Source organism: Callorhinus ursinus, unplaced genomic scaffold (genome assembly GCF_003265705.2).
Source record: "Callorhinus ursinus isolate GAN/ISIS: 27379988/994484 unplaced genomic scaffold, GSC_fseal_2.0 scaffold12, whole genome shotgun sequence".
Lineage (NCBI taxonomy): Eukaryota > Metazoa > Chordata > Mammalia > Carnivora > Otariidae > Callorhinus > Callorhinus ursinus.
In genome coordinates this window covers 1,822,183-1,836,474 of record NW_027397074.1, presented here as the reverse complement: position 1 = coordinate 1,836,474, position 14,292 = coordinate 1,822,183, and the positions used below count along the sequence as shown (strand labels likewise).

General features: G+C 45.3%; 2 protein-coding genes across 2 annotated transcripts in view; one reads left to right on the top strand and one right to left on the bottom strand.

Moving 5' to 3' along the window:
• The window catches only part of HBP1 (HMG-box transcription factor 1), a 30,111-nt gene extending 21,333 nt beyond the window's left edge, over nucleotides 1–8,778 (top strand). The window contains exons 9-11 of the mRNA XM_025872684.2: nucleotides 3,762–4,079; nucleotides 6,410–6,551; nucleotides 7,702–8,778. Coding sequence (XP_025728469.1) covers nucleotides 3,762–4,079; nucleotides 6,410–6,551; nucleotides 7,702–7,719 — 478 coding nt within the window. The 3' untranslated portion in view covers nucleotides 7,720–8,778. The remainder of the gene's footprint in view (nucleotides 1–3,761; nucleotides 4,080–6,409; nucleotides 6,552–7,701) is intronic.
• Nucleotides 8,779–9,043: 265 nt separating this feature from the next.
• Nucleotides 9,044–14,292, bottom strand: part of COG5 (component of oligomeric golgi complex 5) — a 334,035-nt gene continuing 328,786 nt past the window's right edge. Inside the window, exon 22 of the mRNA XM_025872663.2 lies at nucleotides 9,044–9,839. Within this exon, the coding sequence (XP_025728448.2) occupies nucleotides 9,725–9,839 (115 nt within the window). The 3' untranslated portion in view covers nucleotides 9,044–9,724. The remainder of the gene's footprint in view (nucleotides 9,840–14,292) is intronic.

Below are 14,292 nucleotides of genomic sequence, written 5' to 3'. Positions count from 1 at the left end.
CCCAAATCCCAAACTTCCAAAAGGAAAGCAGGTGTTCAGGGTAAACCATGTTGTTTGTACACACAGTTTAGGCACAATGAGCCACTCTTACCAGTTGTGGAATGATGAGAACTCTCCTTGAAATCCTAATCCCAGATGCTAGTAGAGGGCCAACCTTGTACGGATGCCCTTGAAAGGAGAGCAGTCTGGCCTGCCGTGTTACCTCTTTCTTGTGTAACAAGACTTTTACATATTACGTGTCGATACAATTGATGTATTAACATAGTTAATGCTGCTATAGTGTTTATATGTTGTGTTTATGAATTTATTATTTTTATAATGTTGAAAAAGTAAGGGGATGATAAACCATTCAGGAGAGTGGCTTTCGCTGGGGGGTGGCAAATGTGGAACTTTAGTGATAGAAATATTCTATTTCTTAATTAGGTTGTGGGTGTACTCATTTATTTGTACACTCTGTAACAAAAGTTATATACATTTTTTATCAAGTCTTGCATAGTGTAAAACTTTCTTTTGAGGAAAAAGGAATACTAGGCTACCTAATTCCTGCTTTTCCAAGGTGGTAGCTTCCCATCACTAGGTCCCACTGAATAGCAGTCACTCCTGAGATGACCTTAGACATTGGGCTCATTTTCCTGTGGAGTGACAGCAACACCCTCCTTTCTGCTCCTCATAAAGGATTGGGAAATGGGCAGTTTCATCCAGGAGAAACCATGACAGAGTTGAGAAACATGAAGTTGCCTACATTTTCGCTGTGGGTTAGATTATGACTGGGTGGGTTAAGGGGAGTGCTGCCTGGCATGAGGGCGAGAAGGTAAAGAACGGCAGGAAGAAGAAACCCTCGTCTGAGAGGGAACCCGAGAGTCCATTGCCCCGACTGTTTGGGGATTCGGGGCCAGCTCTTGGGTTATGCTGTATAGAGGACATCTGAGTAGATTTTAGCTTGGTAGGGACCAGAAGTTGGCCATAGATGAGCTCTTAAACACAGTTCCCAGTTCATTTGTGGAAAGGAAGCTTTTAAGTGAGAGCATGATTTGGAGAAGCCCACTGGAGACACAGAATTGAGGCCAGTCTTCTAGGTGTCAGGCAGTTTTCAGTCACTTCTGACTCTGCAAAGTTGGCATTTCTGTTCGAGTGATAGAATTTAACACACCTCGCGGGTGCCCATCGTGTCCCCGGTGCTGTGCACGTGTCACCTGAGCTCCTCTTCCCTACCCGATGAGATTACATCCTCCCTTTACCGGAGAGGGGCGTGGGGGGGCGGTTCAGGAACTAAAACAGCCCTTAGTATCAGAACCAGGTTTCAAGTCTGTATCATCTGAGGATTCACCAGTCTAGGCTACTTCTGTGCTCACAGGACTGCTGCGCGCCAGTCTGTGCCCTGGGTCTTGTGGGCACGGCCCTGTCGGCTCTGCAAAGCTGCACGGTCTGTGTCACATGCGTCTTGGAGAGACGTTACCTGAGGTACATGGTTTATTGAACCTGCTGGAAGAGGTGGGGTTTGAACCCAGTTAAAATTTTACATTATCACGTTATCCAGCATTTATTTTTTTTTACCTTTTCAGTTGGTCATCAAATATTTGAGAGCCTGGTGTGTGTGCCGGGCGTGGGGATTTAAACTGTGCTAAGCCCTGGGCCTGCCTCTTGGCTTCGCCTCGGGAGAAGGGCGGGGCCTAGTGAACGTGTGCGGGGCGGTGTGTGCGCGTGAGAGGCCGCAGGGCCTGCTGGGAACGGGAGCTCCGGAGCCCGGCCGCCGCGCCCCAACCCCGCGCCCAGCCCCCAGCTTTGCGGCGGGCGCGCTGGGGAAGTGAGGGACAGCGGTGAACTTTTCAGTGGCTCTTTAAAAAAAAAACCTGTAAAATCTGTAAAATGAGCATCACGTTGAAGGGAGGATTCAAGTGAGTATCTGGTTAACAGACATGTACGCTTCACAGACTAACCCTGTTGGCGAGTTTTTCTTCCGAGGGGGACTGTAGTGAAGGTGGGAAGGGTGACCTGAGCGAGCAGCGGCGGGGAGCCGGGGCGCAGGCGTGACCGCGGGCGCGGCGCAGGACCCCGCGGCCGTGAGGGGCTCGCGCGGCGAGCGTAGCGAAACGTGAAGCTGTTAAGACATTCTCTGTAACGTTTTGATGCCGTTGTTCCCTCAGAATCCAGATTTCGGTGATTAAATATTTCAAGCTAAGTAAGTTGTATCCATCATGGAAACGGAGGGTAGGCTCCATTCGTACCACTAGATGGTAGAGTTTTCAAATTGCAGTAGTTCATGAGCTTGCCTCAGAAGTTTCTTAAATCTTTTTGGTATTTCAGATTGTAATCAAATACTTCCTTCGGGGGAGATTAATAATTGTATGTCAGGTTCATTTATAATGCTTAATTTTGCCGTTTTTCTAAATTATACATGGGAGGCGCTTGAGGACAGCCAAAAATTGTTTCTTTGACGTGATCCTGACTGCTAAGCATTGATTAGATGGTTTTGGAGTCAGAACATTGAGTTCATGTAATCTCTCTAAAAACCACACGTGGTGTGGTTGATAATTGGTAGAAGTCTTTTTTATTGTGTGCAGTGAATGGCCCAGGCCTCATGCACTTCGCTCTCTCCATCCCCGTCTCTGGAATAATTCGTAATACCTTTAGGTAGATACTTAACTGTATCTGATTCCTGTAGCTAATATCAACCTGTTGTGATAGATTGCCAGAACTTCTGTTTCAGGGAGAGAGTAGGGGCCAGATTTAGAATACAAGGTTTTCTGTTAAGATAAAAGGTATAAGCAGTAGGTGTTAACACATTTGGAACCAAAGGAATCTTTTGACAGGTGTAATCTTTAGGCTGTCATCTACATTAGCTCTACTTTTGAGGTAATATTTTCAATGAGTCTGATTATTGTTTGTTCACTTTGATGTCAGCCAGTGGCAAGACGGAGCACCGTGGTTTTAGTGAGGAAACCTAGGGGTTTAGGGGTGGACGGATCTGGGCCTGGATCTAGTAGCTGTGGGGCCTTGGGTGAATAGTACTTGTTCCTTTTTTTGGCCTGTTTCTTTATATAAAGAGAGGATAATGATACTCACTAAGCAAGCTTGTTGGGAAAATGAGAATATGGGTAACTTGTTTCCATGCTCGTGTAAACTGAATATACTTAACAAAATACGGCCTTGCCTGATCAGTGTGAGTTCTTACTTTTAAGTTATGAAGCTGTGTTCTATTAGATGGATGCCCTTTAGGGGCGATGGATGTATACATGACTGTTTTGACCTAAACAGACAAAAAATTTTAAGTTCCTTTAGCTGTATTCAACCACTTTTGACTGTCCTTCCCCAACACTTGGTCTTGTGTAGCACTTAGGCCTGGTATATGCCCTGCTGCTCCATTTTAACTTTCTAGCTGTTTTTAGGCTTCTTTCGGCCAAGAAATCAGATTATCAAATTTGTCAAAAAGTGAATCTAGAGTAGTAATTAAGTGGGTTGCATGGGATCTGGAGGAGGTACTTGCTATGAATAAAGTGCGTGGATTATAACATTCTTGTGGGGGGCTTGAAGTTTTCTTAACTTTTGTATTCTCTGCAGATTTTTAAAAAAATAATTTTAGTGCATATACAAGCTGTCAGCTTATAAGCAACTATTGATGGTGAAGTTATTAAAGTAGGGTTGGTTAACATTATATACATTGAAGTTTCCGATCAGGTGTTAAGGTTTTTGTTTTTGTTTTTTTAAATCCTGTTTTTACAAATCAAACTGAATTAAAACCATGTTAATAAATTTTTTTTTAGCTATGACTTCACACCTATGGATTCTTCTGCAGTCTATGTGTTAAGTAGTATGGCTCGTCAGCGTCGTGCATCTTTGTCTTGTGGAGGGCCTGGAGGTCAAGACTTTGCAAGATCTGGACTCAGTAAAAACTGTGGCTCACCAGGATCATCACAGCTCTCTTCCAATTCCTTGTATGCTAAAGCTGTCAAAACCCACAGCTCAGGGACTGTGAGCGCCACTTCTCCTAACAAGTGCAAAAGACCAATGAATGCCTTCATGCTTTTTGCCAAAAAATATAGAGTTGAATATACTCAGATGTACCCAGGGAAAGATAACAGGTAAAAAGAGTATTTATGATTCTAATAATTAACACTCCAGTGCAGTTTCACAGGAACTGGGATAGTTAAGTAAACTTACCCTCCAATAGCTTTTATCAGCATTATTATTACTATTTAAAGATTCTGTTGACTTATTTGAGAGAGTGAGAGAGCATGAGAAGAGGGGCAGAGGGAGAAGGAGAAGCAGGCTCCCTGTTGAGGAGGAGCCTGATGTGGGGATCAATCCCAGGACCCCAGGATCATGACTTGAACTGAAGGCAGACGCTTAACCTACTGAACCACCCAGGCACCCCCCAATAGCTTTTATTATTGAATTCGTTTTCTTAGGTTGACTATAAAAAGTTTAAGTGGAATTTTTAGGGTCATGGGTAAATATTTTTATAACACCTGGAGAGACTTTAGGTTACCTAAGGATCTGCCTTCTAAAATAGTATTAAATGTTGTTTGCCTGTTGGAAGTCACAATTCTAATAACTGACTGTTCTGTAGAAAAGTTTCTTCAGATCCCAAGGATGTCCTCACAACTGTGTCATACTATGGAATGTGCAGGCAGTGGCCATTTGTAGTCTTTTGACAAATGTGGAAATCACTATAAACTGCCAAAGACTAAACATAGAGGTGTCCTCAGTTAGAACCCAGGGATAAAACTGACTCTAGGCCTTTCTACTCGGTTTACTTACACTCTTAGCTCATCTGTTAGCATCCTCTACTCACTTCCTCTCAAACCAGCCGTATTTTCCATGTATTAAAATTACTTCTTCCAGTTTTTCCAGTTCCCTGACAATCAATACTCTCTTCCTTGGTATCATGAGAAAAGTCAAATGATTATCCACATAAAGTAACTGAGTTTTGAACTTGAGTTTGAATGTCTCATGAGCTTAATTGCTGTATAGAGGGAGTGGGAGTGGACATAGTTTCAGGTCAGCATAATGCTTTGAAAGCTGTAGGCACCATGAAACCATCGCCACAGGAAGTCTGGTTCTCATCTGTCACCACACAGTTACAAATTTTTCTTTTAACGGGAACTTTTAAGAGCTACTCTTCACAACTTTCAAATGCACAGCCCAGCGGGACTAACTGTGGTCACTGTGTAGCACCTTACAGGCCCATGACTGACTTATTGTACAACTGGAAGTTTGTTCCTTTTGACCCCCTTCACCCATTTCATCCACCCCCCACCCCTAGCCTCTGGCAGCTACCAGTCTCTTCTCATGAGCTAAATTTTTAAGTATTTACATTTTAAAAAGAGAAACTTCTCAAACCAAATGCACCTCTGATTTGGGAATTGATAACCTAAATGTTTCTTACCGATTTAACTGGTAAATGTGTCAACCGTGGTACCTTTAACCCAGAGACTATAAAAACTGGGTTTTATTTTAATGAAGATGCAATACAATGTTTAATTGCATCAACTTATTGGAAAAAATATATATATACACACTTGTCTGTATTTACTACATACTGAATTCCTGGTAGAGCTGTGCTTCCTGTTCTAGCCCAGCGCTAGCTTCCACGTCAGGCACTGAGCTCACCCGTATCTCCTTTGTGCAGCGTATGTGACCCTTGTGTCATGGAGTTAATGGTTAAAAGCTCTCCACAGAAGGAAAATGGTTTCTGTTTGCATGTTCTGGATGAGACTTACACTGGTTTTGGGAGATTAACAAATATAAATAGGAAACAGCTTCAGATTTCTATCATGATGTGTTTTATTCAGTCGGACTTCTTTCCCTTTGAGTTTATCCAATTTCTTCAAGTACAGAGATCACGTGATCTAGGATTTATCTGGCCTTGTCTTAGGAGGGAAACGGTACGGTGTGCATAGTTCATGCCACCACATTTTCACTATGGTTACATGAATGAATGAAACTTTGATCATAACTGATGGGTTATGAGCACAAACAGAAAGCAAGAATAGCTTTTAATACATTATGCTGCTGATACCGAACACTGCCTTGTGCTATCTTAAGCATCTTTGAGAAACCGATGTACCAGGATAGAGCCAATGGTAATTTAAACCACGTCTCTGAAATACTTCACTTTTTTCTTTAAGCTCTGTAGGACACTGAATTTTTAGCCATTTTAGATGTCCTCTGACAACTGGAAATATTGGCACCATTCCAGGAGGCTTTAACTGCCATGATGATGAATGGGCCCATGGGACTTGAGATTTTACTGGAAATGACTACAATAGCCTTGACCTTTTCCCTTCTCTCTGTTGGACAAGATTGTCTTTTTTTCTTTTAACTTTGTTTCTTCCTGAGGTAGCAGCACTGGACATGCATCTTACGAGAAATCCTGGCCTTCAGCGTTGTGTGCATGTTTATTTTACAGAGCCATAAGTGTGATCCTCGGCGACAGGTGGAAGAAAATGAAGAATGAAGAGAGAAGGATGTATACGTTAGAAGCAAAGGCTTTGGCTGAAGAACAAAAACGCCTAAATCCTGACTGTTGGAAAAGGAAAAGAACCAATTCAGTAGGTTTCAACAACTAGTTGCTCAAAAAGATCTTGACTTCTCCCCATAACTGAACTGGCGTGTGGAACAATGCTTATATAACCTTGAAAAGGTGGTATAGAGGCTCTTTTTCAACCTTTTTATACTTTCAGCCTTTTTATACTTAACAACCTAATAATGTTTTTACACCACCCTATGAGACAGGCTGCCTTATTTATTTATTTAAATTATGAAGTGCCATTTACTTTTTTAGCACGGAAAATAGGAGTGTCTGGCATGCTTAAGAAGAATGTTTATCCAGAAATGTTGAGGTGGAAAAATAATTTTGGGGAACGGTAGTATTTTTAGTTGGGTTGAAAGATGGGTGTAACCAACGCAGTAGGACGGTACAAAATCTTTCTGATCTTGGGGTGACGTGTCCCAGCAGCCTCTTTTCATAAATGGGCAGGGGCTAAGGAGGATGGGGCACATTAACCTTCATGGGGCCTTCTGACATTCGCACAGAATTTCTAGATTAAAAACCTCAGGAAGAAGAAGTAATAGGCCCAGGAAGACTCTTGTAAATGAATTCACAGCATAAAAAACACAACCTTGGATGGAATGGATTCTTAGAATGTTTCCATTACTAGGTTAGCAACTTTTAAGTCAAGTTTTTTGATTAATTCTGAAGAAAACTTCACATGGTAGAACAGAGAGCTCAATTTGAAGTACCGTTTAAAAATGAAGGGAAGACATCAGTCCTTTGCAGCAGGAGGGTGGCTAAGGATGCCTTACATTTATTCTGTAGATTTATGCATATGTCTTTTTAGAGTAACATGCAGTTCACAATCACTTACATTTATCAGGAATTTCTTGTAAAGAAGTAGACGGTAGTCAGACTCCAGTAGAAGAGGGTGGCTCAACTGGTTTTGATTTGAGTGTGGTAGGACTTGGCCTAGATCCCCTTTCTTTGCTGCTCTTCCTAACCCATCTCTTGTCACCGTTCTCATACATTTTCTGGATGCTTGAGCTGTTGGGTGTTAGCACACTTTTAAAAATCGCCCCATTTGAGAAAGTGATCTTTTTTAAATAGTAAGTTTATAAACATTCTGTTCTTCATCTTAGCTTTCATTTGTAGAATTACTGTGTATTGACTTGTAAACATTAGCTGTTTTAATTTTCTCTCCACAGGGCTCACAGCAACATTAAGCCAGGATGCATATGTTCTTAAGTCTGTAGTTGCATAAACACTGACCGTTGACGGAGGGACTTAAGAAGATCGAGGTGTCACCATTTGTCCTGAATTCGTGTGACCATAAGATACTGATAGCATTGAGTCTTGAAATGATTTAATAATATGAGTGAGGATTTGCTTTTTCCATTAGAGCATTAAGTAAGCTAAAACTATCAACATTGTAAACCAAATTGCCTTATTTTTCTTCCAAACTTCATATATGTCTATCAGGTAATATAGGCTTGAAAATTGATATCCTGTGGTGCTAAAGTACAGTAGAAAGAGAGGAGAGTGTATACATGTTTTATTTTAAATTGTACAAAAGGGGAATTTAAAAATATGTAACTGCTGTTTATACATTGGCTCCTTACTGCTTATTAATCTGTATTGTACACATAGTGGAATGAAACCGAGCCGGGAGCTGGCCTTTCCTTGAGCGACTACCGCATGGCCCAGCATCTGTGCCAAACCCGGGAGCTCCTGAACATGTGCCCGGTGTCGGCGTCCCAGTGCGTGCACGCCGCCTGCCACGGGGTCCCCTGGGGACGCCGAGACTGGCACCGGGCGGCAGCACCCATGCAGGACTTGCGGCGGAGGCCTCGCCCAGGCCCAGGTCAAGTTAGTTAATAGCATTGGGATATAGTCACTGTCATGGTGCTATTAACAGTTGACACCATTGTATTTTTTTAACTTTGTGTTCTGTATCTCCTCAGCCACATATCTTAAATATCTTGTTTGTCATCCTATGTGTATGGTGGGGGCAGACTTTGCACTTCCTGCAGTGCAACACGTGCACTTTACTTCTCCTCCAGCTGTCTGAGGTGAGAGCACACACGTTGGCAGACAGCTGCTTCTGCTCTGAGCTACAATCATGGCTTTTCTGTTACTTACCAAGTGGTGTTTCTGGTTAGGAATCACAGCTGTAAAATTGATTTCAGTTCATTACACTTCTTCATGATGTTGCCCCTAAATTTTGCACACTATATTCTTGTATATTATTTCAAATAAAATGAAAAAAAATTGTTTATCTCTGACTTCTGCGGATTGAACTTGACTGAACTTTATGTCTGAGTCCAAACAATAGGTGTGGGCATGGAAAATACATTAAGAAGTTGCTGATGGGGTTTTTAAACATAAATTAGAAACAAAATGTTAGTGACAGGTCACGGGCAATGGAAAAACAAGGATCTAGATTATCTATGTGAACGACTTTTGTAGACTAAAAATTTTTAACTTGACATCTCCACTACAAAGTTGACCAGCCCCCAAAGTCTGCTTTTAATAGAATGACACAGAGGATAAAGACAGCCTTGCTCTATCTTTATTACAGATACAGTAAGACATACTTAAACAACATATGACCCTATGTCTTAGCTTTGGGAGATACCGGTGGTTCCCAGACTTCTCTGCATACTGGAAACACCCGGGGATATTTTCAAAAATGGATGCCTGGCCCTACCCCCAGATGTGTCAACACGGGGTGCACGTTGGGCATCAGGATTTTCAAAAGCTTTCCACCAGTGACCCTAATGTGCAGTCAAATTTGGAAACCACTGGGCTACACACTTACCTAGTGAGGGCAAAGGTTAATTGGGAGCAGCAGGGTATTTATAACTTGGTCAGAGCCCTTAAAAAGCAATGGAAACTTAGGGTGTGTGTGTACACAGAGGGGGACTCTCATGGGAAAGAAATTTTAGCTAGTCTCCTAAAAGAAAAAAATGTCCTGAAAGAAAAGAGTTGGGTATCTTTCTGGAAAAATCAGGTCCACGGAGTTTGAAGGTAGTGATGAATCTATTTTGACATTTTACTTAAGGGAGAAGGGGCTCAAGAGGTAAGCAGATCAACAGGAAGTACAGAGAGGTTGATTATGTTCTCAAAATAGTGGATGGTAGCTGGTTTTTAGAGTATGTGTTTCTTAGGTTAACTGCCAACCTTGAGCTGGGTTCGCGCAAAAGGGAGATTGAGAACTACTTCACACTGTTACTGAAGAGTAGACATGGCTTTCTGAAGCAGTTGAACCATTATGGGATAAACTGGTGCAAATTCTTTGCCTTCTCTACTTCTCACTGATTGAACATAAGCTTCCAGAGCTCCCCTGAAAACAAAAATGAAAACAATGTCAAAAAATTAATGAAATAAAACCACTTAGAGGGTACCAATATGTAAAGGCAGCCCGTTTCTGGCGTTGCTGTGGCCAGTTCCACAAGCTGAGTGACAAAGTGACAGCCTTCAAACAGCCAGTGGTGGCGTTACCATGGTTACTGTGGAAACCCATAAACACTTCAGCCTGCACTGTACTTGGCGGTCTAATGGTGCGGTGTTTGCCTTCCCCTCCGCATTCAAGGCTTCTGACTAGGCGCAGGCAGCTTGTGCTTTCTCAAAGAGCTCACAAGGGGGAGCCCGGCACCGCAGGAAGGCCCGCCCGGGGGGCGCCGTGGCATGGGGCCGGCGCGCACACTGTCCCCCTGGGCGGCGCTCAACACCCCTGGGTTTGAGGAGAGCGTGAACCTACAGGGAGACGGCACTGCTGCTGGGCTCTGGGTTTTAGCAAGGCCTGTGATTAAGGAGGTGGTCTGAATTTAGCCACGAGGATGTGCCACCAGCCGGTGAAAACTGGTGACTGTGATGTTCTGAATTCAATCTGGGAGCCTGCAAACGAGCCCCGCAGGCCAAACGGAGCGCTGTGCTCGCTCATCAGCTGTGTGTGGCCAATTCCCGGCGACAGGGGCACACACAGCCCCAGCCCCCCTGCAGAGGCCATACGGCCTGCAGAGCCTAAAATACTCACTATCCGGATCTTTATGGAAAAAGTTTTCTAAGTGTTATATCGTGTTTAATTGGAGCTAAAAAAGAATGCTTGAAAGATTTTCATTATTGGTCTATTGATGCCCCAAGTATAACAAAATTTTCATCATAGTCCTACTGGTTTTTTTAAGTTTCACACTGAGATTAGATGAGAGCACTTCTAGGAAGACGCAAGAATACCATTACTCAGCTCACATACTCAGTCTCAAGTCTAGTATGTAATTCTTCACTTTTTTTTTGCTCCCAAACGCTGCGCATACTGACCCCCCGGTCAGATGTGCCGATTATCGCTGGCTCTGGGGCGCCCGCCCCCCTGCCAGCCACTTCACAGCCCCGCTGGAATGCATTACTGAGGCCCGGTCCCTCATGTCCGCCCTGACCTCCCTCCTGATTTATTTCCACTGTGTCCCGGGCAGCATTATCTGACTTCTCCCACGTGCCCCTCAGACTCGCCTGTCAGAAACAGGGCACTCCAAAACCCCGAGAACGAACGACACTGAGAGAGACCCCTCGCGGAGACCAGGGGCTCTGGGGCACGATGATGTGCAACGTGGGCTCATCAACTGTACCCACGGACTGCCCGTGGGGGACGGCTGCAGGTGGATGGGAACTCTCTGGACCTTCTCAAATCTGCTGTGAGCCCAAACCTGCTCTAAAATATAAAGTCCACCCGGGCGCCTGGGGGGCTCAGTCAACCGGTTAAGCGCCTGACTCTTGATACCGGCTCAGCTCATGATCTGGTTGTGGGATTGAGTCCTGCTTGCATCAGGCTCCGTGCACAGTGGAGAGTCTGCTTCTCTCCCTCTCTCTCTGCCCCTCCCCCAACTCAGGCTCTCTCTCAAAGTCTTTAAAAAAAATAAAATTTAAAAAATTTAAAAAAGTCTATCAAAAAAGAAACGAAACTTAGGGGGAAAAGCCCTTCAGGGTAGTGTTCTGCCCACCATCCCCTATTTCAACTAAGGGCCCCCGCCCCTCCCCAAAGTCTCTCTGTGAATCCCTCTTTTACTCTTCCTCACAGATTTCCAGCCCCAGTCCGCCCTCTCCCGTTGGCTTCCGTCCGACTCCTGCCGTGCGGGGCGCCCATCGCCGCCCCCGCCTCGGACGTGGGGCCCCGGCTCTGCTGCCCGCGCCGGCCACTCGCTATCTATCCCACGAGGCCGGGACTACACTCACAACCCACGGAGCACCAGCTTCATCGTGACCTCCCGCAACCCTGCCCGTGCTGTTGCCGGCTTCCGGAGAGTTTGCTGAGGCCCAAAAGCCCTTCAGATCATGAGCTGCCATTGTTCGTGTTACCCACACACGTGCAGGGCAGCTTCCCCCCACTTGTGACCCCGAGCCTGACCCCGAGGCCCACGGCGAGCCTCGCTCGGAAATGAGGCTGTCTCTGCCCAACAAGGTAGGGCTGCGAAAGGGCCCGTTTCTCTCCCACCACACAGCCTCTCCCCTCCTTCCCGAAGCCCATCCTCCTAGGTCTCTCTCCGTTCTCTTATTTTGCGGGGGGCTCTTCCGAGCCGTCTTCCCCACAGAGCACTTTACTAGGGGCCGGCTCTGATGCCTTCTTTTTGACAGAGCCTCTCCGAATTCCAGGCAGCACAAAAGAAACCACCTTGGAGTCCCAAGAAATGGTGGAAAAGGTCTAAGCCTTCCGCGACCCGAGCTGTGGCTTGGTGGGACCCCACACTGTGGGATTCCCGACGGCTGGCTCCGGGCTCTGCTCAAGGCAGGGCGACTGTCGGGGCACTGCGTGGGACGCAGGCTCTGCCCCGCCACCGAGCTGTGCCTGTTCGCTCCTCGGCCACGTGGGAAGGACACCTACATGCACAGTTAGGAGAATTAAAAGACTGTACTGGGAAGCACCTGGGGCTCTTCTAGGGACATCTCTGGACCCACAAGGCACTCAAACACTGTTCCCCCCACAGGCTTCCAGGCGGCCTCAGACTGTCCGTGTAAGCCAGCGCGCTGTTTAGGTTCCCATCCCGTGTTCTCACACCACACGTAAGAATCTATTAAACTGCGAGTATCTGGCCCCTGGTGAGCTTCCCTCTCAGGGAGGTAACTTCATTGGGAGGGTTGGGGCTGTTTCGTTCCTTTCTGCAGCCTCAGGACATAGCGCTTGACAAATGCATGATCAGTGAATTTTAAAAAAGGAATTAGAAATATAGGAAGATAAACTATAATGAAAAGTAAGGACAAGAGTGCAGAAGGAAGCAAATTTTAAAGGAGAAACGGGACTGCAGGATCCACAAAAGCAGCACCAACATGAAAAATAGAACTTAATGGTCTTAGAAAATGTTTTATGAGACACTTTAGTTCATGTCAGAGCTGAACCTTCATGAAGCGATTTATGAAAAATCTCGCTGCTTTTAATAATACTTTTCAAGTTGCTATGGCATCCTGGGCATCGCCCCACTCCCAAAATGTAGCCCCTGCAGACTCATACTCAGAAGAGAAATCCCTAAGGGCTCCGACTGTCGTTGAGACAGTGGTGTGTCTACATAGTGGTCTGACATCACGCACTGAAATTCACAGAGATGGCAGTTGCTCTGTAGTGAATGAATTAGATCCACTTTATCTAAGAAATGAACAAAAATCAACTTTGTTTCATTCGCATTCAAAAGGACAAGACATTATGTAAACTACACAATATGTAGAAGAAAGTTCAGAAATGAGTTTGGTTAGTTTTTTGGTATTCAGGAAAAACACCATCAGAATTAGAGGGAGAAAAACAAATTAAGGCTACCCTCCCACATAAAATCAGAGCAAGATTTTCAAGCAATTATTAAATAACTTCATTTGCTTCGGCAAAACATCAGCTTTCTCGGAAGTGAGGCCAAGCATTATGTAAGAATTAGTCTCAAGTCTTGTCATCAAAATAAGCAGATTGTTAGTTACCCTTACTGAAAAAAGTACAGGAATTGCACAATTAGTAGAGGAATGGCTGGTGGTAACACGGCAACACAGCTCAGTGTGATCTAAAGCAGCCAAGTAGAGGTTTTTAAGGAACACAAAATACATTTCTGTCAGGCATTAGTATGAAATCTACAAATGACTTAAAGATCCACCGCATGCCTTCATAGACAAGGAAGCCCCTGACTCCCCCGGGCTCCGTCCTCGCTCTTGGGCCCGCCTCAGGCACACAGACCGCAGGTAGCCAGTGCCACAAGGACACCAGAAAGAGAGACCAAATGTTCCTCTCATCGATGGGGATCCTGCCACTCAGCAGAAGGGCCACGGAGTTGGGATGGTTCTCCGCCTGCGGTCCCTGGGCCATGGCGGGAAGACAGAGGGCCCACGGCCGGCCCCGCTAGCAACAACAGTCCCGTCATTGAACAGATTAAAAGCACAGGTGGGCCAACAGAGCTCGTCAACATTTCTGACAGTGAGAAGGTGTTCTAGGCAAACAGGCTGAGGAGGAGCAGAGGAGGACTGCCGCTCCACAGCACAGATCGAGAGCTCGAGGTCCACCCTCGCCCCCCTGCAAAGTCGAGAATCAGTCCTCCTCTTTGCTAGAAACTCACTCAACACCCACAGAGCCCCAAGCCCACCCCCAGGCTGCTGCCCCGCACCCCCCTGCCTGGTGCGGGCGGAGGAACCCCGTGTGCTCCCACTCACACCACCTGGCCCCACGAGTCAGTGATTCCTCTGATTTTAACATGATCGTGACTAGTATCGATGCACGCTCCAGAGAAACATCTGGTGTCGAAAAGAAACAGAAAGGCAGGCAGAAGAGAGTTCACTGT